This window comes from Kwoniella europaea, chromosome 1 (assembly GCF_036810445.1).
Source record: "Kwoniella europaea PYCC6329 chromosome 1, complete sequence".
Taxonomy (NCBI): domain Eukaryota; kingdom Fungi; phylum Basidiomycota; class Tremellomycetes; order Tremellales; family Cryptococcaceae; genus Kwoniella; species Kwoniella europaea.
In genome coordinates, this window is record NC_089487.1 from 831,473 (window position 1) to 856,520 (window position 25,048).

The 25,048-nt window shown below is 43.8% G+C and overlaps 8 protein-coding genes across 8 annotated transcripts; 2 read left to right on the forward strand and 6 right to left on the reverse strand.

Moving 5' to 3' along the window:
- Positions 1–3: 3 nt before the first annotated feature.
- Positions 4–1,252, reverse strand: V865_000309 (uncharacterized protein; the record flags this gene model as incomplete). Its single annotated transcript, XM_066224140.1, has 5 exons — positions 4–258; positions 339–510; positions 590–655; positions 724–932; positions 1,046–1,252. 5 exons carry the CDS (start codon positions 1,250–1,252, stop codon positions 4–6), a joined length of 909 nt encoding a protein of 302 aa, XP_066080237.1.
- Positions 1,253–2,240: 988 nt separating this feature from the next.
- Positions 2,241–6,272, forward strand: V865_000310 (uncharacterized protein; the record flags this gene model as incomplete). Its single annotated transcript, XM_066224141.1, has 4 exons — positions 2,241–3,832; positions 3,887–4,856; positions 4,963–5,325; positions 5,424–6,272. 4 exons carry the CDS (start codon positions 2,241–2,243, stop codon positions 6,270–6,272), a joined length of 3,774 nt encoding a protein of 1,257 aa, XP_066080238.1.
- A 571-nt stretch (positions 6,273–6,843) lies between these two features.
- V865_000311 (uncharacterized protein) lies at positions 6,844–12,207 on the reverse strand (the record flags this gene model as incomplete). Its single annotated transcript, XM_066224142.1, has 20 exons — positions 6,844–7,068; positions 7,186–7,365; positions 7,538–7,609; positions 7,681–7,687; positions 7,751–7,927; positions 8,017–8,202; positions 8,272–8,444; positions 8,510–8,630; positions 8,692–8,727; positions 8,791–8,817; positions 8,882–9,005; positions 9,068–9,268; positions 9,359–9,464; positions 9,540–9,603; positions 9,684–10,009; positions 10,067–10,632; positions 10,747–10,842; positions 10,910–11,168; positions 11,240–11,439; positions 11,523–12,207. 20 exons carry the CDS (start codon positions 12,205–12,207, stop codon positions 6,844–6,846), a joined length of 3,831 nt encoding a protein of 1,276 aa, XP_066080239.1.
- A 391-nt stretch (positions 12,208–12,598) lies between these two features.
- V865_000312 (uncharacterized protein) lies at positions 12,599–14,384 on the forward strand (the record flags this gene model as incomplete). Its single annotated transcript, XM_066224143.1, has 9 exons — positions 12,599–12,826; positions 12,890–12,982; positions 13,046–13,181; positions 13,257–13,283; positions 13,350–13,443; positions 13,525–13,645; positions 13,709–13,858; positions 13,928–13,975; positions 14,037–14,384. 9 exons carry the CDS (start codon positions 12,599–12,601, stop codon positions 14,382–14,384), a joined length of 1,245 nt encoding a protein of 414 aa, XP_066080240.1.
- A 77-nt stretch (positions 14,385–14,461) lies between these two features.
- On the reverse strand, positions 14,462–16,944 carry V865_000313 (uncharacterized protein; the record flags this gene model as incomplete). Its single annotated transcript, XM_066224144.1, has 7 exons — positions 14,462–14,963; positions 15,033–15,156; positions 15,932–16,018; positions 16,120–16,465; positions 16,538–16,566; positions 16,645–16,733; positions 16,838–16,944. The coding sequence occupies 7 exons, from the start codon at positions 16,942–16,944 to the stop codon at positions 14,462–14,464; spliced, it is 1,284 nt and encodes a 427-aa protein (XP_066080241.1).
- Positions 16,945–17,879: 935 nt separating this feature from the next.
- On the reverse strand, positions 17,880–19,097 carry V865_000314 (uncharacterized protein; the record flags this gene model as incomplete). The annotated part of the gene is made up of 6 exons (XM_066224145.1): positions 17,880–17,947; positions 18,015–18,110; positions 18,205–18,523; positions 18,626–18,654; positions 18,760–18,851; positions 18,994–19,097. The coding sequence occupies 6 exons, from the start codon at positions 19,095–19,097 to the stop codon at positions 17,880–17,882; spliced, it is 708 nt and encodes a 235-aa protein (XP_066080242.1).
- A 1,366-nt stretch (positions 19,098–20,463) lies between these two features.
- On the reverse strand, positions 20,464–23,043 carry V865_000315 (uncharacterized protein; the record flags this gene model as incomplete). Its single annotated transcript, XM_066224146.1, has 6 exons — positions 20,464–20,720; positions 20,819–20,972; positions 21,063–21,284; positions 21,454–21,820; positions 21,902–22,612; positions 22,709–23,043. The coding sequence occupies 6 exons, from the start codon at positions 23,041–23,043 to the stop codon at positions 20,464–20,466; spliced, it is 2,046 nt and encodes a 681-aa protein (XP_066080243.1).
- Positions 23,044–23,619: 576 nt separating this feature from the next.
- Positions 23,620–24,781, reverse strand: V865_000316 (uncharacterized protein; the record flags this gene model as incomplete). The annotated part of the gene is made up of 3 exons (XM_066224147.1): positions 23,620–23,718; positions 23,829–24,397; positions 24,574–24,781. 3 exons carry the CDS (start codon positions 24,779–24,781, stop codon positions 23,620–23,622), a joined length of 876 nt encoding a protein of 291 aa, XP_066080244.1.
- Between the last annotated feature and the right edge of the window lie 267 nt (positions 24,782–25,048).

Genomic DNA, 25,048 nt, shown 5'->3' on the forward strand with positions numbered 1-25,048 from the left:
TCCCTAATCATCAGCCAGATTGGTCCAAACTTTAACCACATCGTTCTCTTCTTCCAGCAAATCCACTATTCTAAATACGTTCTCAGCTGTATCTTCATCTATCCCTTCTCCTTCTCCATCTGATTTTCCCTCCAGTATCTGGAGTGGATCGGTGGGTACGTAGACTAAATCTGAAGATTGGACAGCGTAATGCTCCGTATGGGGTGGGGAGGAAAGGAGGGTTGTCAGTGATGAGAGTGACGATGTGGGGATTGAGATCTGCAATGATACGATATATGAATGTTAGTTGTTCTGGTTTATTTCAAAGTCAAAATCAAAATAATCCACCATCGACTTACCTCATATTCCACACCTCCTTCTTCACTCTCCACTTCCCTTACATCCTCTGCACCATGCTCCACGGCAATATCAAATAGATGATCAAAGCCAGCTTCCTTCGATGTATTCTCTGCCTTCAATACGATCAATCCTTGTTTGTTGAACATGAATAGTACGGGAGATGTACGTGCGCTAAGAGGAGAAAGAAACAAAGTATTATCAGTGCTGAATTCTCATCCCCTGCCATGTGTGAGGGAAGAGGCGAACTTACCCGTTCTTCGATAATATCTCTTTAACTCTTTTGACTGTCCTAGCTGGATTAGAAGTTATACATTCTCTATATCATCGGTCAGAATGTCAGCAACTAACCATTCACATTGTGTTCATATGAGCAAATACACTCACACGAGCATAACAACTTTACCACCCGGAGCTACCGCCTCATAAACTACGTTCTGACCCGTCCCATCCGAAGCACTCTTCGCTTTGGCCATGGCATTTTCAATACCCTGTTTTGTGAGTCCTTGTTCCTTGGCTCGTTGAAGGGCGGTAGCGAGTTTGGAGTTGAATGATGGGTCGGGAGATAAAGGTGGTTTCATCGCTGTTATTATTTCCTACATACCACATACCACATAATATACATAAAAAGATTGAATTTAGTATAATATCTTGTGTGATTGTCTATAAAATCGAAGTGAGAAGAGATATAGATAGTTGACTGACTCACCCTTGATAATTTAGCGAATAACGCTCCTCTCTCTTTATCCACTGCTCCTTTCTTATGCCTGATCTTGGACCATCTGTTATGTCCCGACTTTATCGTCGAGGAAGTCGTGAGACATCTGCAATATATCGTACGCGGTTGGATGGCCCGCGAAGGACCAGCTAGAGCTGAAGTTGATGATCGGAGGAAGGTTATTGGGATCACACTCATTTCAGTCTAGCAGGCGGATCTTCACTGTCGCTCGTCGTGGATGTAAGAGATAAGATAAACAGACACAGACATGCAGGATATGCGATATTGTCTTTCTTAAAGATCACTCGAATGAACGTGGTGATCACGTTGAAGATCCCTCTGATGGACCGGAATTAAATTGTCCGAACGAGAGGGAAGCGGGCGGTCAAAGCGCAATCTGAACTTTGCATACTCTACACTCTGTCTCTTCATCCACTTCCACTTGCAGACTTACTAATTTGCTCGTTGCCAAATTTAACTCTCTCGAAGGTTCAATCATCATGCAAGGACGTGAGCGAAAGTTACGCGGACACCATGTGATCCAGAAAGACAATAAGGAATGTCATGTCATGTCGACCCCCTTCCCCCCTCAACGGGCCGATGATTGTTTTGACTCGTGTCTGTGTTTGTCTGTGTGGATGAAACGATGGTCTGTGCTGAGTCACTTTCATCTATCACTTGCTGATCAGATTCAAATGGAGCCATGCTTTGAGAGCAAAGACCGAACACCGAAAGATGATCCTGTAACATATACGAGCATCCTGGCTAACCCCTGTCACTGGCATGAAGCGATCCATGGGCAAAAGATATCAGACGGAGAGGATGATCTTGTATGTGAATGCACACTCAGCACCGTTAGATGATGGAGAAGCAACGAATGTGAGTGAACTTCCGAGATGATTGGGTATCGCGTGTATATGATGATAGATCTGATGATGCTTGATGGTCTGCTTTAGTCTACTCAATCAAACAGTCACTCATACATTGGTACCCATCTCATCAAAATTAGCTTGTTACCATTGTCAACGCCCCTCGGTTTATTGTTGTTCATTGTACAACCCAAATCGGTACAGTTGTATATTCCTCCAATCAATTCTTGCTTCTCAAGAGGAAACAAGGTGCGATCATCAATCCCTCTCTTCTGAATTTACACGCTTCATAAACGCCTTTCCTCCTTCACACGACGATGCTTCCTCCCATCACCCCACCCCGTCGTCCTACCTCTTTACCACCTTCTCAAGACCCGTTTGATACACCTTCTTCGTCAACAACTCTTCAACTCCCTCTGGATCCAACACAATCTGCTTCCACCCCACATTCAATCACTCTCACACCTAGCACTACGACAGCAACGCCCAATAGGGAAGTACGGACAGCCTACGTCGCCGAGCGAAGCTCCTCGGATCTCATCAACGTCCTTGATCTTGTTACTCCTGATAAAGACAAAGACATGATGACCGGTAGCGGTGGGATAAGAAGTAAGACTATATCTCCACCTCTTACGCCAGAGCGAAGTCATTTCAACAATCACAACAACATGAACAACACGTCGCCTGTTACCATGACAACAAAGACTCCTCCCTCTCATCATAACAATCTTGTCGGATCGGGCGAACCTTTCATTTCGCCACCTCGTCCACCCCGTCCTGCAATCTCACCGTTGGACATGGAAGACGACGAGATAGAAGAGATTGCCGAACAGCCCCATTCACTCTCTGCTTTCAGACAATCATCACCCCATGATGCCAACAAACCTAAACCAGGTATGGATCAATCATACTGGAGATGGTCCAATGCTTCCTCCTCAGTTGCTCAATCAGAACAAAACCAACAACGTGTTCCCGCTCCACCATCAACATATACATATGCATCTTCGATATCCCAGCCACCCGAGATGGATAAATCATTCCTTAGAATGACCCGTACTACCATCTTCTCAGATTTCTCTGCTCCATCCACGGTACCAGACGTTCCTGATCCCAGTGCATTACCAATCCCCTTCAGGAGACCATCCGCACCGAATGGTATGACTTTACTTTCTGCTATTCCCGAGTCGGCCGCTGTGAATAATCAAGATATGAGTGATATCCACCATTCACCTAGAGGAGGGCAACCAGATGTCGAAGAAGAGAACCCCAAGCATGATGTAGAGAGACGTTCAAGTGCGGGTACATTTGGATACAAAAATCCTAAATCGAGCATCATCGGTTCAGTCAGATCGAACTCGTACGAAGACCATCGTACGAATAATCAAAATCACAATCCTCGAGTCAGCCCTTTCTACTCTTCGCCACCACCTGCCACCTCAAGGTCTAGACCTAGACCTGTATCCATGTCGTCCGCAGCACCCAGTAAAATGACAATAAGTAATTCCGCATCTGCCTCGGCTTATTCAGGTAGAGCACTGGACGATACTGCGCTGGAAGCTCGAAAAGCTTTAGGGGTATTTACTCCGCCGAAGGGGAAGATCATCCATAAACATCAAGAGAGCGAAGCTGAAATCGAGAATTATCTGAAAAAGGCTAGTGAGAGAAATGAGAGGAAGATTGTACCTTCAGACCAGCCTAGGGCATCGTCTCCTATTAAGAATGGGCTACAACCTCCCATCGGCCTTGGACTTGGCGAAGGAGAAGATGAGGTTGATGTACCAAAGAAGTTATCGAGAAGTGGAAGTAAGATCGAGAGAATGTTAGGTCAAGGTGCTGAGAATGCAAGAGTGGTGATGGAGATGGATAGAAGAGCTATAGAAAGCGTCATTGAACAGAAAGCGGTTCGATCGTAAGTCAGAAGTCGTGATATACTGAGGGTGCAGCTGATTATCGATATCAACAGTCCCGGTCTTCCCCCTCCTCTACGAGGCCATAAACCCTCTGCGTCCATGCCCAGTTCCGCGGGACCCCTCTCCCTCAATAATTCATCTCGCTCCATTGCGCACAACCGATCCCTTACTCTCGCTCAGAATGAATCTCTTGCCTCTCCGTCTATAGCGTCTCAAGCTCATGCACACCTGAGATCAGCTTCTATAGATTCACTTCCTTCGCTTCATCCCTCATTAAGTGAATCTATCAATACCCTCTCAGGTCTCTTGCCTCCATCACCAACCAAACCCAGCAAGACAGACAACAAAATCTCGCCCTTTCCGCCTACTAAAGTGAACGTAGGGAGGTTCACAGATATAAGAGCAAGAAACGACCTTACCCCTGAACAACGTGCGATTCTCTTACGAAGAACAAGGAAATTGGAACAGATGCTGGGAGAAGCATTACCGGAGAACCAAGTTGAGAAGCTGGTAATCGATCCTGTCAATTCAAGTTCTACTTACCTAACGAAGAATTCTGAGGATTCATGGCCAAAAACTCCACCTTCCTCATCAAAGGTACCCGAATGGGCAAGAGACGACGTTATACCTCACAGAGCGAAAGATCCTTCCCCTGCACCACAACAGAATATCGGTATCAGTATGGTCAGGTCCAAAAGCTCCCTAGCTGATAAAGCGAAAGCGGCCTTAGGGATTGGATCAGGAACTGGAGGAAAAGATGACCTAAAGGTGTATGTGTCTCGTTCACTTCAAGAATCACATACGATATCAAGAGGTAATTCTTTCAATGATAGTCATCGAACTGGTGTGAATCGATCTTCGTTAGATAATCATAGTCCACCTGATAAGAACAAAAATCAGAGTCAAGCTAGCTCACCTACTACGCCTGCCACTGCTACGACTACTACTAGTTCGAGCTGGCCGACCGATGAGAGGGATGAGGAAGAGTTGATCAGGAAGAATAGAAGACAACAATTGGCCAAGGTAGGTATAGTAATCATCCGAACACTCCTGATCTGAATCTGAGATAGAATGAATCGCGTATGGATATAATTGAAATTATGCTGATTTTGGTGAATTGCTTTTCTAGTTACATCGATTATTGGGAGCACCAATCCCACCTGAATTACTCAACCCCAATAATCCCACTTCACCATCTTTCAACTCTACGTTCAACCTTCCTCTACCTCTGGGACTGGGAATGATTAGATCACCTTCACCCTCACAGCAATCGTATATATCATTCGAAGATACCCCGACTCCATCGAAATGGTCTTCGAGGTTGAAAGTACCTCTCAACTCATCCTCTTTCAAAAAGAAGGCAAATTCGAGTTCTGTTCAGTTAGTGGCGGATGATCAGAGTTTCATCGATTTGAGTGAGAGTCGATCGAAAGGTGGGATGAGTAGGGAAGAGAAGAGTCTGGCTAGGAAAAGGGCGGCAAAGCTGGAGCAGGTAAGTATGGCTCTCAAATTCATCCATTGACCCACATCCGCAAACTAATCGGATTTGAATGAATGAGTAAAGCTGACCTCGTAACGTTGGCATTATAGGTATTAGGCGACAAACCACCTCCAGAATACCTGCATCACCAATCCACAACTTCAACTCCCTTACATTCACCCGTACCCCAACCCCGCGCTCATCTAGATCGGACCCCTACACCACCTAAAGGAATGGGTAACACCGCCCGACCTCAACCAGCAGGTAACAGCGCAGACAGAGGTTCAGCCTACGATGCATATGTGGCCTCACTCGAGGGGCTATTGTATCTCGTTGAGAACGATCAGTCCAAACTGGGTGAAATGATGGACACCATCTCTATGGTATCTCCTCCTATATCACCCACTAGATCTCAAAGCCATGGTCCATTTGGTGGACACAATCATTCAAAGTCCCTAGATTCGGATGGAAGTAGGATCAAAACTCCCAGTCCACCTTCACCATTGATAGACTCACCACAAAGTCCCAAGTCTTTCGATCGGGATCATAAATATGATCATCTAGACTTTGATGAAGATAATGTCGAAGAAGTTGGGCCTGGGGTAGATAGAGAATCACATCAAGCTAGAAGGAGAAGGACAGGTAAATTATCGCAATTTTTCGGTGAATCTATAAACATAAATATACCACATGATGAAATGCCACCTCCTAGAAATGACAACACCACCTTTGGTAGTAGTAAGGGGATCTGGACGAGAAGGAAGGAAACGTTAGATGGAATGTTAGTGGAATTGTGGAAGAATGTACAGTTCGAAATTGGACGAGGGACGATAAAGGTTGATCAAGGACGAAAGCTCGAGGAGCTGTTGGGGTTGGTGAGGAGTAAAGAGAATGGATTGGGAGGCGGGATGGGGAAAGGGAGTGGAGGAAGAGGTAGAGGTAGATGGGAGATGATTTGAGGGACGAATCACGTTCATTTTTGCGATACAATGGCATATAGATATGGTGGTTGAATGTGCTAGGATTACTTTATATGAAGATAATCAAGGAATGATGTTGTGTTGGGCTGGGTTGGTACCCTAGCGTTGTGAATGACTGTTCTCATTTACCATCACAAGATATTATATGTACGATTTTTCCTCTCTAAACTCACGATCTTGACGAAATAGTTACGATGGATATATATATATATATATATGGCTTTTGACGACTTAGACTACAGTATGATCTGTATACATATATCCATACATGTATGAATCTTTATGTCCTATGTCTTGACTGTACTTCAGTAGAGAGAGCATCGTCAATCTCGGACGGGCACTATGTACTGGAACACGCCCCACTGTACATGCGTGATCAACAGTGTTATACGCTCATTGAGCCTGTGTCATACTTGAGGATCTCTTGCAACTTAGGTGTGGATCGTTACTCATAATTCATCGTCAATTGAAACAGCATTAAAAGTTCAGTACAATATGATAAAAAATTCCATGATTCCCACAAATCAAGATCCCTGAGGCTCATTCTGATTCAAGTACTCGGCTTCTTTCCTTTCGGGTCTTCATTACCATCTCTATTTCCTACTCTCATCGTATCTATGTTCTCTTCCACTTCTCTTCTCACCCTACCATCCTCCCGTTCATGCTCGATACTCAATTCGAACAAATCCTCGAAATCTTTCTTTGTACTTTGTGATATGACCCCATAGGCCTCTTGCATCATTTCACCCAGATAGTCCAGCTCGGCAATCACTTCCTATAATTCATAAATTCCCGATTGAACAACGCAGACTTCGATCAGCTTGACTTCGACACAAGATAGGTACTCCATTGCGGGACATCTTCTGATATGATGAGAAGATACACAACTCACTTGCATGGCAGTAGCATAAGCGAAGAACAACAGATGTCTCCCTCCGCCTCTTACACTTCTCCTTCTCACGACATCTAGGCTTCTTATAGCTCGAATTAGTTTCTGCCTTGATTCTTCTGCCGGAGGGAGGTAAGGTGGGAGAGGTGTACGCGTGCGGAATCCTGCAGAGAGCGTGTAGAACTGCAAAAAAAAATCAGATTAATAAGCAAGCCCGAATCGATTACTTGTATAATCGCGGAACGAAAAAAAAAAAAAAAAAAAAAACAGGATTGTCACCGCATGTCTAAGCAACGGAAACCCCTGCGGACCTTCCTATATGAGGATTTCAATACTATTCTGATAGACTACTCACATAGAGAATCACATGCCCAGCCATCTCCCTCCTTTCTCTATTAACAGGAATGACAAATTCCTTCCTCATTGCCTGTTATGAATCGTGAACATCAGCTTGTCATCTCACTCAGCCTCATTTGATCACAGCTCAGCGCCACTCACATGATCCCTATAGAAGACATTGACCGATCAGCAAGACAGTCACATATCTTCATCGACGAGACAAACTCACCATTCATCCCTTGTAGTCACACATCTCATACTATGTAACTTGTCTAACATCCTCTCGCAGCTCAGCAGTACTTCATTGTAAAATGCGAAAGCGAATGGACCTTTAAGACGGGGTTCGTTCTTAGTTTGAGCAAGGAGAGAGCGAAGGTTCAGAATCTGACTTTGGAGGTGTAGCTCCCTACGATTGTAAACCAGCATTGCGTCAGCGATCTGCAGCTGAATACAGTACATCCTCACAAATGCAGGCAATGAAACATTCATACTCACATAGCCATAAATTGCCTTACATTCGCACTCAAATGTGGAAAATGGATCTCATTCCCCATCAACGGTGTAGTTTCCCCATCTTCTTCTTCCCTGTTCTGATGGTCACCACCTAATTTAATGTTGTTGGCGCCTTTACTGTATGTCATTACCAATCTAGAATAAAGGTAAGAAAGGTCCAAGCAGAAACTGAACAGTCCAAAAAGTCAGCTATCTATAGTGAATAATGCAAAGGAAGGAACCATGTCTATGACTTACTCGCTTAAACCTAATCTCAACTCCCTTCTAGCTGTGAAAGGCCACCACCATCTCGATACGGCCGCAGCCCAAAGGACACCGATGATCACTGCTGCTGACCTCTGAACAGCGATTTGTTCGACTGTCAGATTATACCGTTCGCCCACGTTGTATGTGTATAAGCAGGACAGATTCTAAAGAGTCAAAAAGTGAGCGGGACTACAATAGAGAATGACATAGAGTGATCGTTATCACTTACATATGTCAAAAGCACAAACCTGCCAGCGTTTGTGTAATCTGGCATCTGAGTAATAACATAGAAGCAAGGGATAGCGAAGAAGAATCCCAGGATAGGTAAAACGACATTGTTGCCTTGTGCTCTACAAAAGCGAGAGATCAGACTTTTTCCTACCTGTGACACCAGAGACAGGCTGAACTTACATCTTCGTGAAAATGATGGCTACAGTACCTCCAATTCTGCAGAATATGGGGATAAGCTACAATTTATGTTGTAATCCTCACAAATCCATTGACACTCACATTGTACCTCCGACTCTTGCCAATGACCTGTACAAGGTAGTACGGCTTAGCAACTCAGACGGCAAAAACCAAACATACTGTACACACTCACAGGAAATTGGTCTGTCCCACAGTCTGACTGATAGCCGCCAAATAAGCTATCAAGGCCCATTCACCTCTGTACTGAAGGAAGAATGGTCTTCCAACTTCCGTATACGCCGGCGCAGCCAGGATAGCTATTCAAAACCAATCTGATTATCAGCTACGATAGCGTTCAAAATCCACTGTCCTAGCTAACCTCCGCCCAATCCAGTTTTTATTGCATATCTCATGTCAGACTCTCTCAATCTCTCGCCAAATCTCCAAAAAGCCTGCTTGAACCTTCCCCATGCATTTAACGATCGTTTATCGGGTATCAACACTGTTCCAGCTGAATCATTCCGGTTTTTGGGGAAAGGTGGTGGTTGTAGTTTCGATGGGTCGATAGGGACCAGGTTATCTAAGTTTTAAGAGGAACGTCAACATTTGGATGTATATGTGGATACTTCCATGGCGAAGAAATAATCACACAGGCAATATCGACACGTACGAAGCTGTTTATACAGATATTGAGTCCTCTTCTCCTTCCTCCCTCTTTTTCTGATAATGACTGATTTCAGATGACCCCAGGTTGAAATAGGTTCGACATCGACAATCTATGGTTATACGCTCATTCATTCAATATAAGGAGTTCTTCGGAGAAACAAAGTAAAAAGAAAGTCCTGATTCACCTCTTGCATGGTCTCAAGAAGGAACAGCATTTCTCTGGCGAACTCTTCGAATGTAAACAGGAAACTGTAGTCATATCGTCAGCACCGATGTAACTGATTGTCTTGTATATACACGAACACGATAGAATCCAGGACTGTACTGACAAGTAAACCAGAAAGACAGTTTCATTAGGACCACCAATGATATTTCCCTTATCGAGATCTTCGTTCTTCTCCGTATCTTCTTCATTTTCAGAAGTTGAAGATGAGTCCGGATCGTCATCCTCAGAGGACTCAGAATCACTCTCGTAAATCCCTCTTCGTCTCTTTGGTCCGGCATAAACCCTCTTAATAGCTCTACTACTACTGCTGGAGAAATCTTTCAATGATTTAGCTAGGTTTTCTCTAATTTCTGTCAAGTCGACGGGTGATTTATGTAAATCATGTTGTGAAAGTAATTGGACAGCTTCGAGAGCTTCATCACATCGATTCTGCCAGCTCAAGTCAGCTTATCGGTTCGCAGAGACATTGTGTTACAGCGAACTTACATTCAGATCATTCATCTGATCGCCCGCTATCAACCTGAACTTCATGAACAGCCGTATACTCTTCTCGATATCCGTATTGTCATTCATCTCAGGACCAGGTCTGTCATCCATCTTATTGACGATCGACATCGATAGTTTATGCTCTTTAAAACCCGGGACGAAATGTTCAGTTGATATATTACCTTCCTTCACCGCTCTGATCAGACTCTCCTGCAATCTTGTTGATCCCCTAAGACTTGACAGGTGCTGGGCTAACCTTGCGAGACTCGCTATAGAAGCATCATACAGATGCAACTTCCTCCCCCGTATACGTGAGTCTAAAATTCTCTCATGTTTGGCTTCCGCCAGAGTGACTTTCAAAGCTTTGAACCCGGCCGAATGTGATTTGATGGCATCTTTCAGACTTGCCCGATTCCCTCTGATGACTTGCTTCTCGAGCAAGAACGTAGCAGTGAGTAAGTCGAGTAGCGTAGAGAAGGAATTTAGTGAGCGAGACATGGAATCTTGAAATTTGGTGGTGGCGGATGAAGGAAAGATGGTAAAGCATATGACGCTGGATATGATCACTGAGCAACCAGGTTATAAGTATGAGCCTCTAAATGATACGAAGAGTGAGATAAAGTTGGACATAGTATTTGAGTTGGAGGGAGGGAGTCTCTCATGATATGCAAAACACTCACCTCCGACAGCCACGATATACAAAACTTCCATCAATTTAGGGAAAGCTCCCTCTTTGATCACCACACTATAAATAATGATGGCAGCCATCGAACATCCTATCCATCAACATCAATAAAACATCTAGCATAGCCCACCATATGCGAGAAAGCGAAGTATGCTTACCGGTGTTATAACTAACGTTTCCTACCCATACTTTCGACCAAGCTAAAGTACTCATGGAACCTCCTATCCACAGTATGCAGACTACCCAATCGCCCATCTCGCTGATCCAATCCCAAGAGCTCCCATGAGAAGGTGAGAAATGGTCGAAAAGCTCTATGGTTCCTATAGCCGAGAGTGATACGAACGAAGCAAATAGGGCGAGAAGAAAGCAGTAACGAGTGGAAAGCAGCATATTCCCAAGGGACTTGGCGGGATTGTACTGTCAGGCCAATAAATCAGTATAGAAAACGTATAGAAAGTTATGGAGAATACCGAAAGGTTACAACTCACATAGACAACAATAGTAGCTACCATGTGAGCTGAGTTGGCAGGTCTGTAGGTCACTCTGCCATGGGCGTCCGTCTCCGTCTGTGTTGATAGCAATTCCGCCAGAAAAGGGACGTAGGTAAATAACGAGGCGACTAGATAGGCTATCGAGCACTTGAATATCGCTATGGATACTGGAGATGGAGGCCATACTCTTTTCCAAACTTTTAGAGAAATAAAGTTGAGATTAGCTGTCTTTGTCCATCACTGCGTATGAAGTTGGGCGGGTAAAATGATAAAAGCTCACTCGTCTGTACTCTCGACGGTGATTTGGCACTCTTATGCGCTTCTGGTAGCGGCGTCGTCTGTTCTCTGATCAATGGCGATTTCCCTCCATCGCTCTCGTGAGTATCATCCGTCGCACCATACCCGATCCTAAGTGAAGAAGGCAATCTACTGAATGTCGGACGGCTCTCCCCTTCCATCTGAGTATCATGTTCCACAAATGGGTTATTGGGTGGTCCGCCATTGAGTTGCGGTGGTGATCCTACCAATTGATCAGTAATAGTCGGAAGATCTTCCATATGTTGTCTGACATCTACCGGATGTGCCCTTTGTTCCCTAGGCGTAGGTGGTATGAACAGTGATCGAAGACTTCTCGTACTAGGCTGAGAGGATATCCTGGTGCTTCCAGCTAGCTCGTCTTCTTCTACGTCATCATCACCAACTAGCTCTTGTAGTGTTGACCAGTTGTTGGAAGGTCCGTCGGCGGGGTTTAGCCCGTATATACTAGATGTACGTAGATGAGTACCATATCCTGAAGTATTCGAAGTTCCGATTGTACTTCCCAGAGTAATGTTCTCCCTAGGGCGATATGGCGAGATAGTACCTCCCTGCTGTATCACTGGAGTGGAAGGTACAGCGAAGTAAGAAGATCTTGTGCGACGGACATCATATTGGTCTGGTTGCTGCGAGGAGGACGCTCGGGGCATGTCTGACCGAGGGGTGATTAGTGGACTCGGTGGTGATGATATGACATTTGGATTTGACGATCTAGACGTGTCTGTCGAGCGAGGAGGTCTGATCATGCTACAGTACTGGGAGTCAAGATCGAACTGAAGTCCAAGTATGGCTCATGTGTGCATTGAAACGCACAAACTACACTTCCACTCCCATTCAGATCCTCTTCTTCTCACTCGGACCAACAGACAACAACAAGGATCCCATATCCAATCCTCAGATGCGGAGACTCCACAGCCAACCACAAAGTCACGTGACCTGACTTGGTCAACCATCTATACTCGCAACTCTGGATGATAACAGACGAAGAAAGATCCTTTCAGACCTATACTGATTCACCTACAACATACCTGACAAGCCAGAATGTCAGACCGAACGGGGCCATCAACAGGCGACAAGCGCAAGTACTCCGGTACTACTGCTCAGAAGCACAAGTTCTACAAGTATCAAGGTCAAAAGCGAGGTGGTGGTGGGGGTCGAGGAAGAGGAGGTGGGGGGCGAGGGGGTCACGATAGACCCAGATCACCGAGAGAACATGAAGATGGTAGACCGAAACTGAATCCTTTAGGGAAGTACAGGACGAGTCCGATGGTAGGCTTGCCTCCTATTGTCTACCATATAATCAACGGTCAAGCTGACTCTGTGCGTCAATAGCCAGAAATGTTCACTTCACCTGGGATCTGCGTTACGACAGTGATGCACAAAGAAAGATCGGCTGAAGCTGAGTTGATAGAATACCTCGAGACGGTCAGTCCAGCTTCGTCCTTGAGATTTGTCTCACGGGAAGCTGATGGAGATGATGTTTTGCAGATAGCAGACGAGATATATCCAGAGACTATCGATTCAGGAGTCAAGCAAGAAGAGGACGCCGATGAGTTGGACTTCGAAGCTCAATTGAAGAAGGACTTAGAATCTATGGATCAGAGTAAGAAGTCTACACGATTTCGTAAGTCTATTACACATTCTAAAATCTAAAAGACGTTACGAGTATAGGTTTCGATGCTGATCTGTGATAACATAGAGCTGTGCTCACATGATGTGATATGTGGTAAGTCTGCGTCCTCAAAATTCCAACCCTGTCCGGCACACTGACATTCTATGACTGCTTATTCAGTCATATACATCAATGTCCTTCCACCACTATCGCCCTACAAGTTAGTCCGACATATAATGGAACAAGCCGAATCGTCCGCTAGAACGGGGCTAAAGTGAGTAAGATCGTAAGATTTTGACCTCGTGAGCACCAAGAGCATCTAGCTGATATCTACCTCGTCGTTGTGATCTGATAGATGGTGTAAACGTATAATACCCATCACCGGTATAGCAGGAGCGACCATTAAGCAACTTTCCGAGATGTCCTCGAAAGTCGTCGAAGAAGGGTTCAAGACCGAGGATAATCGGTCTCTGAAAGTAAGTACATTTGCTATTCGAGATACATTATAATGGAATTCGAACGCTGACGATGTACGACAGTTCGCGATTGACACGAATACCCGTCAATCCGATCGATTAGATCGTATGGACATGATTCATACCGTTGCAGCCGAAATAACAAACATAAATATTGAACATAAAGTAGATTTGAAGAATCCTGATAAGACTGTATTGATTGAGCTGTACAAAGTGAGTGTCTCCCTAATCGATTTCTTTCCCGTTAACAATGAAGCTGATAATGGCCAACGATCTCCATAGAACTCAGTAGGTATGGGGATTGTAGAGGATTACGAAAGATTCAAGAAGGTATTTCATCATCTCTTTGGTTGTATATATTGGGCTAACAAAATATACTGTGGTGATATAGTACAATCCAGGAAGTATAGCTCTTGCAGCTTCTCAAAGCAAATCTAAATCCACTCAATCTGAGCCATCTCGTTCGACTGCTCAGCCAGAAGAAGAAAATCAATATAGCTCATCGAGTAAAACTCCAAAACATGTATACAGGCAAAGACGAGCGGAAGCTATTGGTGCGCTATCGAAGGATGATCCATCTGACATAAATCAAAAGGAGGAGGAAGAAGGAGAATTTAAGACCGAGGTCAAAGCTGAATCCGGACAGATACTTGAAAATCCTAAGGGGGATCTGGGAGAAGAATGGGAAGAGACGATCGTGGATGGGAAAGTTGAAAGAGTCAGGAAAGATGGACAATAGCATATATAATTTGGAATGTACTAAACATATTTAGAATCTCATCTGACAGACTCCTTTACCCAGAATCGGGGAAGGCCTTAAGAGATATTTCGTTTTCTCAAAGCAGCTCTTCCTGTCTTTTCGACCAACTGTTGTAAACTGTCTTGCCGGCCGGATGTCTGAAGATCAAATTGCACAGCATTTTCATGCTCTTCCATGTCTTGGAGCTCAACAATCAAATCTTGAGATTGGCTGGGATCGATCTGGCTGGAGGGTCCGCCAAGATGATTGGACCATCCTTTCATCTTCTCTGGGAGACCGGGTGTGAAAGGTAATAGCTCTTCTATCTCATCAGCGGTTGGTGCTACTTGAGCAGTCTCGATGGGAGAATGACAGTCAGCTTGAGCCCCGATCCTCCTCAAATCGATTAATCTAGGTTGGTCAACATTCTGATTTGGAATAAGATGAATGAGGACTCGTCGGATAATCGCCGTACAAGTTGAACTAGCGCTGAGATCTTGGGTGTCAGGTTTGGAGTCTGGATAAGAACTTCGATTGAGGGATGAAAGAGGCTTATAGTATGCCAGAGAAGTACATTCTCTATCAATACATATGCATCAGTACGTACAGTATCAGCACAATCCTTTCGGAAGGTATGTACTTGCTTACCCCAAAGCTGATGAATCAACATCCAAAGCGTCGTTCCAATCTACCTTGACATGCTCGGTCAAGGGTCTCAATGGACTTGGCGAAATCATCAGGGGTGGATGGTGCACGTCAGGAGGAGAAACACCTAACCTAAAGTGATCTCTCAGCTCCAAGATTTTCACGTACTAGATAGAACCCTTACCAGATCAGATCATCTTTTTGGCTCTCGGCATCTTGTTTGCTCGTTGGAGTGATAGATTAACGAGGGTTATGACATTGTTCAGTGTGGGTTGCAAAGGGGATGAGGGAACTATTTTGCATCTTGTGGGTTTAGGGATGTTTTGATAAGTGAGATCGGGCGATGTAAGAAGATTGTGGCGAGGGAGGTGATGGGATGGGTAATACAGGATGAAGCCCAACCTGATATGTATTTGTATGGAAGCATTTTATGATACAGTACCTGTAGAGGCAGTTTGTATTGAAAACCAAAATCCTTTCTCGTAGCTTTGACACGAAGGAAGTTCCACAAATGATGCTACAGTGGGATCTCCTAATTTTGGCAAAAGGAGGGCACCATCTCTTCTCTTCAAACGGGGATTTCCTATTTCGAGCTGTATACAGTACCATTGATTTGCGTAATGCACAGCTTGCGGTTCAAGAACACATACTGCACTTGATATACCTGGAATGCATACATAAACGATCTGTCAGAGCGTGTGCCTGTGCACCCCAAATGTCCATGTTCGTAGAGATTGCTATGGACAAAATTCTTGAAAGCGCCCCCATACCACCCGTGAAGCAAAGAGGTTCTTATCGACATTTGTACACCGTATGAGTGAGGGCTGGTGCTACAGCAGGTAGGATCAATAAAGACTGTTCATCACGAGTTCAAGCTCGGCCATACATGTGGGCAAACTCACCAGGTGTTATTTTAGCAGGAGATATTTCCCTATCATTTGCATCTACTCGAGTGGCCGCAGCTCCCGCTCTTGCATCTTCAAGTGTCACTAGTGCATGACGTACAGTCATCTCATCTTCAGTACAATACTTCTAAACATCCCCTGAGTTCTGAGCTTGGGTAGAGGAGGTATGAGGATTTGAAACCTACCATAAACGGTCTCTTCAATAGTTAATAAACATGTAACAGTCTCCTCCGTAAAAGTCGTAGTTGTAGTAGTAGTAGTCTGCGTGGTAGTAGGTGTAGTAACGTATACTGTAGTAATACAACTTGGTTCTTGTCTAGGTCTAGGTAAGAAGCCAGGTTTTCTGAAACGAGGTTTGTTTAATGGTAAACCCCTCTTTAACCTTTCGGCATTGGTCATTCCCCTCAGATCGAGATCGGGCAGACTAGTAGTTTCGCAGTTGTTTACGAAGATCGTTGAGGTCGTAGACGTTGGGTTTGAGGTAGGCGAAGCTGCGGGATTGGCGGTAGGTACAGGTGTAAGGGTGAAGAACTAACATCAGGAACCAATATAAAGTTAAAATACTCGTTTTCGTTTTGTTCCTATGACTGATGAATGACTTACAGCGAAATCTTCAACTTCTGCGGCTCTTGCTACAATGCAATAGGAAGTTACATTATTGGATTATGAGCTACTGAGTGTGATGCCTAATTGTCGGAAGCAAGACTCACTTCGATGTACGTAGACAGTTGTATACTCATAACAATAAGATAAAGTATCTGTACTGGTCGTAGTAGTACTTTCTGTGACAATTTCGACACTATTTCCAATACAGTCAGTCATCATCTGGTCTAGACATGCAGGGAAGGATGAAGGATTGAGTAATAGACGGCGAGTGATCCGGGGGAAAGCTGAAAATCTGACCTGGTCGTAACACTCGGAACAGTCACGGTTGGACAGTCCCTTTGACCCAATACTGTTCGTAATGATAGAGTAAAGGAGAAGGTGATCAACCAGATTATGGTCCACATTTGGTGAGGATCTTAGGTTCTTCAGCAATAACTGCAATGGGATGAGTAGAAGGGATTAAGACACTATTGTACTGGACCAAACCAAAGGTAAAGTTACGTTACACGGATTGAGAGGGAAATGATACTGATTAAAAGGGGGATGATGGGATAAACGTACAATAGGTATAAAACGAAATGTTACACTGTATGATTTTTCGTGATACCATCTTTCAAACCTTGATGGACAGCCAGAGGTCACATGAATGACTGATACTCAAATTATGAGAAGGAAAGATGTGTGATTTACTGTATTTTCTTTGAAGATTGCAAGCGAGTAAGATTGTGCCACAAAAACTTGCCTAATATAAGATCAACTCCCCTATCTGTGACTGTGTATGGTGCTCTTGTGTGTCGATGTCGTGATAAAGGTCAAAAGACAGGATCTGGCTACAGTGCTAGCTTGAGTATTTACCACGAAGGTATCGTATGACAAATGGACCTGCAGTATTGTAACGATGATCATTACCAGTGATTACTCTTGATTGATGAGTCCTTGTACACCAGAAGAGCAATCACTACCCAAGCAGGCGTAAGGAACAAAATGATTGATCAGGCTTGGGGAAAAAAAGTTATGTGATGATGATCGATCTATGTTCAAAGTAAACTACAATACAATACAGCCCATACAGTCGCTTCCCTACTATGGTTTAGAATAGACACTATAATGTCACTTGTACCAATCCGCTTTGCATCGACCGTCCTAACGTAGCTATCTAACTCTTGAATAAATGCAATCTAATCGAAGTTTACGGCATGTTGATTGCATACTGTACTCGCATATTTAGATCAAATAGTACCAAAAGAGTGTGTTCATATGACATCATCCAAACCAATTATCCAATCAACCAATCACCCAATTGCCCATTAATCATCTCCGATTGCTTGGTTGAAACCGCTTAATGATCTTTGTGAGTTGGTTTACATCTTCCAGTGATCGTAGTGGAAGTTACAGTTTGTGTTTCGGCTACGACAACCCCAATTCAAACGGGTCAGCATATGTCCATTCTTGTCAATTTAGGGGTTTTACTCACTCTTGGTAGGAGTAATGCTAACTGTGGGTATGACTGGATTACCATGTTTAGTATTGGTTTCAGTGTGGGTATCAGTAACGGTAGTCTTTGTGTGGACTACAGTATATGAGGATTCAGGTCCATCATCAGCTAGGTTCCAATTGATAATGTAGTAGGGTGTCAAAAAGGATTGCAAATTGCAGGTACTCACCAACCTCCTCCTTGGTCTTGGTCCATCTACAAGCCGTAGTAGTAGCCCAAGCGGTCGGAGTCTCAGTCTTACATACCGTAGTAGTGCTGGTGGTAGTCACATGAGGAGGTTTGGGTGCACACCATCCATGAGGTGGTTTATTCTCGGTAGAAGGGTCGTCTCTCTTCTCGAGCTCGGCCTCGGCGGAACCTTCGATGGATCGATCTTTGCCGCCGTGGTGCCACTTGGTACAGGTCGGTACGACTTTGGTAGTTACTGTGGTGGTCCAGTATGGTTTGGCGGTGTAGGTTTCGGTCTTGGTCTTGTGTTGAGTGGTTGTCTACAGTCGCAGTGGCACATGTCAGATTACATTGGTCAAATGGTTATGTCACTATAGAAGAGTAGAAGAGCAGAAGAGTAGGAAGAGGTGGTCGAGACTCACGATCCAAGCTGTCTCAGCGACGTGTTTGGCTATGAGCAAACATGGACAGTATCAGCTTGAGAATTCCGTAATACCACGTAGATATGATTTGAAGCGCGGAGAGAGGTGAATTAGAAAGCGAAGACACCACTCACTCTGAGTCTTGGTATGAGTCTCAGTCGCATAGCAGATCGGTACCTTTCTAGTCGTAGTCGATGTGACGGTAGGTGCGTAAGAAGTAGAGTACCTGTTGGTATCAGATCAGTAATCATAATCACATAGGAAAACCATCATAGACGAGCTGACATGATGAATCCAATCGTGTGGAATCGAGAGGAAAGTTCAGGGAGGATAGAGTGACATAATGAAGTTGAAGAGTATCTACTCACTCGGTCTTAGTCTCTGTATCGGTGATGGTCGGACAAGGCTTGGGAGGGTTCGCTTGAACGAAATTGGCAAGTACCAATAAAGAGAGGACAGCAAAGTATCTCATTGTAGCGTGGCAAAGTCAAGCGAAAATTGAGAAATGACTTGTATGTTATCGATGTGGTATGAGGAGAGAGGTTGTAGGGATGACAAAAACAATGGAAGCGGAAAATGAGATTGACAGTGAGGTAGTTCTTTATATACCTTTTATTCCCTTACGATTCTGTTGGTGGATGCTACGCTTGAGCTCATAGAAGTCGATCTTCGGCACAAAGTGATAAGTAGTCGATCTATCCGGTTCATCTGACTTGGCGTCCAAGCCCGTCGTCGTGATTGATTCGTCATCAATCAATCATTGAGTAATGGGGCAGCTACATCTGTCATTTGACCTTGAGCTAGTTTAACAATTAGAGATGGTAGTGAACCGACGCTCTCGCTACACCGCCCGAATGATCTTGAGGGAAATCCGGCGAACGAAGGTGAAATGTCTGACTACAGGAAGATCCTTTGCTGATGTCAAACGATTACGTTGACTTACTAAGAGATCGATGCGGATCAATATGTGTACAAATACCATCAATGTCAGAGCGAATTTCAAAGTCGTTAGTGTAAGAGTTGGGACCCATGTCATGAGCCACTGTTGGAGATTGGGTTATCTGGTTGGTACACCTACGAAGGAATACATCTTTCAGAAGAGTCTGGGAGATACTACAATGGAATGTATAGTCCATTCACGAGTAGCTCAATGGAAATCAGTATAACTGTATTCGCATCAGTTATTCTGTAATCCATAGTTATTCTGTAATCCATAGACTTTGACTAAAGTTTTAACTCAATGTGATCAACCTCAATTTGATTCACCTACCTCTGATCCCGTCCAAAACCAGATCTAGATCTAGAACCGGTATGATCGACACCAACACCAACTTCGATCAATTTCTTGGCAAGCAGAACAAAGATCTGCCAGATTCATCGTCTATCTCGCTTAAGATGATTATATTTCGGAGGTAGATTGGTCTTGGTCTTGTCTCTCAATATTGAAGGTCCTGAGGTATTCGGTATTCGGTATTCGTTACTGTATTCCTGTTCCTATATTCGGGTATCAGTTCTGTATTCGATACTCGGTCACCCGACGATTGCATGTCGATCAGTACAGATCTAGACCTACCAGCCTAAATAGGGCCTAAATATATCGCATGACCGGACAGATCAGAAAGACGAAGGAGAAGAAGAATACTATTACGATGATCCTCTTTTGTCAAAGATCAGTTTCAGGACCGTACGATGTGATTTGTCAGTATCGTAAGATACTCCATTCGATCTTTCTGTTGATATGATCCTACAACATTCCATCATTTTACCGTATCGTAGCGTACGATAGATCAGACACATCACATAGTCCATTTGATCACCCACTTCTCATCAATGCATGTCTAAGCTTTTGATTTCGATCTAATCACCCCTCTAACAATCCTGATCAAATCCCTCTTACTCTCTTCCGAAGCGTCATCAACCGTGAACTCGTTACCATCAACCCGTACATCCACAAATGCATCTTTCTCCTTCTCACTCGGCCTTACGACTATTTCAATATTTTCAATTTTATTGTCCTCATCATTAATTAATGGGAAGGTAATGGTGATTGAATCTTGTAAGAGATTCAAATTAATCGGTATTGAAGTCTGATCGCCTGATAAACATTGACCCATGATATGTTAGTTTAAATTGTCAAAACCTCAAGACAATCCAATCGAAATATAGGACAACGATCGATACTGGATGACGTACCTGATAGCAAATTATTGATATCATCAACGGCGTCATCTTCATCTTCATCTTCATCATCTCCTTCAATATTGAGGTTATTCTGCTCCAATTTCAAAAGCTGAGGTATGAACACCGAATTGAACATGTTGTTGAGTATAATTTGATTTCGAAGTGACTGAATATGAAATCATCACATTTCGAAATCAGCTCACTCAATCTTTCCACAGGGAGCAACTAGTATGTAAACATAACTGATAAGACCTACGTTTAGTACTCTTGCCACTTGCTTTATATCACTGCTCATACCGATCCTACTGACCACAAAAGCGGTAGGACCAGGATTTACCATACTCCATTGTTGTTGTTGTTTTTCCGTATCACTATGTTTTCCAGGAGAGGGGGAAGGATGTGAGAAAGTGGAAGTATATGGGAAAAGTTGGATTTGAGGAGATAACGATGCGATAGGAGCAGGGGGATAAGCACGATACTGCGAGATAAGGAATAGATCGAATATGTCAGTTTAACGAGCTTTCAACGATCATCATGAACCATGATTTATTCAGTACATGTACAATATACCGTTCAGAAAGAAGATGTGAAGAAGATGACGAAAGATGCGAGAAAATTGGTTACCGGAGCTGAATTGTGATACTCACCAACAAATTCTCAACCTTTATACCTTCCACTGGATCCTCCTCACCATTCTCCAAAACAGTCTGACTCAACCAATTTCGCCTAACTACCAATCCATCCATACCATTCTCAGGTACGATCTCAATGATCCAATTCGATTGAGTGACCTTTTCACTTGGATTGACACTGTCCATATTCACATCGTCGTGTCTTTCCTGATCCTGGGCTGGAATATCAGTAACATTCAACGAGGGAGTAGGTATATCCTCGTGGGGTTTCGCAGGTCGAAGTATGATCATCGGGTTGGGTTCGGTATTGATAATCGACTGAGGGAGAAGATGGAATGTAGGAAAGATGGATCTATTCGATGTCGGATAAATCTTAGATTGACTAACCCACAAATCCATCAGCACAATAAAGTGATATTGAATGTAACGGTTTTAAAACCATTGAACGATCGTTATAACCCACGTATCAGAAGTATATAAATCGTTCAGATCCAGAACAATCTTCTCAATGTCCTCAAAGCCATCTCTCGCATTTCCATTCACTCGTTCACCATCTATCGATGTAGATGTAGAGGTTGGAGTTCGAGTCGAATAATCATCTAAATCTTTCAACTCCTTCAAACCATCTATCAACCTATCCAAAATCACTTGTTTCTCCCACATTCCTAAAGTCGTACTATCATAACATCTCAGATAATCTTCGATCAAAGTTTTCAAAATCGTTGATATGTAATCTGATTTTGCTGTACCTCCAGAGGAAGTTACGTGATTAACTATAAGTTTGGTTAATTTAATCTTATTTCGAACTTCCTCTTGAGTGGTTGCAATGTCGTCCAATGTTGTTTTGGTTTGAGGTTGTTTATTCTCCATATCTACATCTACATCCCCATCTTCGTCTTCATCCTCGTCACTTCCCACCCCGGAGCTAGGTCCAGTCTCGAGATCCACATCAATGACAAACCTCGTCCCTGCAATTGCTAAAGAGGATTTGAGTAAACCGAATTGTGAATCTTCGATAAAACATTGTAAATTCAATGAAAGCGAGATAGCTTCGAGTAGTTTTATGGGATGGAGGTTAAGTAGATGGGAGGGGAAAGATGATACGGATGAGGTTACAGAGAGGTTGGGAGTGAGGGAGGTTAGCTGTTGGATGAGAGGTAGTTGGTGGGATGATCTGGAATAGACGATAGACCAAGTCAAGTCAGCTTATATGTTGAATATATTTGATCATATTTTATGTTTACTCTATATCCTATTGAGATGTACATACATCTCCTTCAAACCTCTGATCAGCCTCCCTTCGACATCCGTCCCACCATCGATGCCTGAAGGATTGTTCAAAACCACTTTCAACTTGTTCACAGCATCCCTCAAACCCTTGATTGTATCCACTTCATTCTCGATATCCTTTTCCTTTCCCTTGTCTGTTCCAACGATGCCAGAACGGGTAGACGAAGGTGCGAAAGGGTGTAAATGAGTCAGAGATAGATTCTTGGAAGAGTGAGCTATCAATAACGAGTGGATGGTATTGAGAAGAGTAGGTGAGGACGGTGATAAGATGGTGTTGGGAATGGATATTGGGACTGATGGACCTGCTTCTGCCATTTCTATCCTGTCGGTCGCTGCCAGATGAGATTCAAGGTCAGATCTCCTGCTGCGTGAGGCTGGAGAAGGTTAGGGTCTAGTTGTATGAAAGAACGTAGATGCAGGTAAGTTTGGCCGAGTCTTTTGACATTGACGAACAGCCGGAACCGCAAACAACAACAAGCGGTCATGTCCGCAATAGTCCTCCGATCACGAGTAACTACTCGCACTGGTTGCTGCGTATACGATCTGCATTCTCAAACCATATGCATGCGTATCATATCAGGGATGAGGACCAGAGGAGATGTGTAGAGATCAGAACAGCATGTGAAATCCGAGAATGAGGGAGCGAGATGATGCCAAGTGTCAATGTCATTGATTCGAACAACAGGAGAAAGGACACTTTATATGTCATCTTCTTCCAAGGGGGGCCATCATAATGCATACGACGACCATCTATATCCACAAGATGACTTCATCCCAGTGAAATTGAAACGGAGTGACAGGTCACTAGTGAGAGAGGTATTGACTCATACTGCTCAAATATAAATCATCAGCTTGTTAGACTCAGAAGACACACCCACTAAACGGATCAGACTAGACATACTCGGGTTTACCACCTTTCTTCTCCTTTTCCAACCTGGCTTCTAGCTTTGAGAATTCCTCTAAGGCTATGAGTTCCTCTTCGTCGAGAACCTAGAGCGAATAAAGATAATCAGCATTAGCTTTGCAGATCGAAAGGACGATTAAGGGTAGAAAGAAAGTTGCGTGATGCGATGCTAGTTAGATTTATCGGGTGTACTCACCTGTTCTACGCTCTGTACCTCCGGTACATAATGCATCAACATCCTTTCAATTCCATTCTTCAACGTCACACTACTTGACGAACAACCTCTACACGATCCCTTCAATTTCAACTTTACTATTCCCGTATCTTCTTCAAAACCTTTATATTCTATATCACCTCCATCTTCTTGAATCGCAGGTCGTACCCTTGTCTCTAACAATTCTTTGATCATGCCCACGATCTCAGAATCGGTATCAAGTATCTTGGTATCTTCTGCTTGATCTGCCGAATGTCCTTCTTTGAAGAGGGAGGCACCGGATGAGAAATGTTCCATTAATATAGCGAATATCTCAGGTTTAAGGATCGACCAATTGTAGGAATCGTCTTTCGAACATGTTACGAAATCCGGTCCGAAGAATATACCTGTCACTCCATCTACACCTAGAAGTCTGGTTGCTAGAGGAGATGATAAGGCGGATCGTAAGTCGAGGAACTCATGAGTACCTCCGTTGGTCACTGGAACTCCTGGTATGAATTTTAATGAAGCTTCGTTAGGGGTTGTTTCGGTTTGGATGAACATGGTACGACCTGTGTTGGAGTAGTGAGTTGATCGTCAGATCCAAAGAAGTCAATTGGCAGTGGTGATATTGTGACCGATATTATTTGAGTGGTACATAGCAGGATATAGTCACGATATAGGAGAGTCGAAATTGAAACAATGATTGATCAGCAACACATCCCTTGTATATAGATGTACAACTCACGTTGTTGCCTTATCCCACCCAATCCTCCATCCTTCTTCCTCAGCTCTACACCTCTACCAAGCCTGATCCCAACAGACGCAGCAGAAGAGGTGGCGATTCGGCATCTTGAGGAACTGGCAAATGACCTGATGGCTAATGGAGCGAGTTTGAGGGATGTGCGAGATGATGAAGGAGTGATGAGTGATTTGATGGCGAGTGATTTTGACATTTTGCTATACTGTATATGATATGGAGATGTGAAAGAGAAAGATCAAAAGGAGTATATGTATATTTTCATATGAAGCGGTTATATAATTGTTATCATTTCATCTTAATCTTTGTCATCGACCATATGACCATATGATCTGAAATATCTCGGTGGTGAGTGGCCAATTCAACTTTTCGGAGTAGACGGACGAGTAACTCCGTCGGAGATCGAGACCATCTCCGTCTGAATCGATCCAATCGAGGGTACGAGTATGACGAAATGACGATA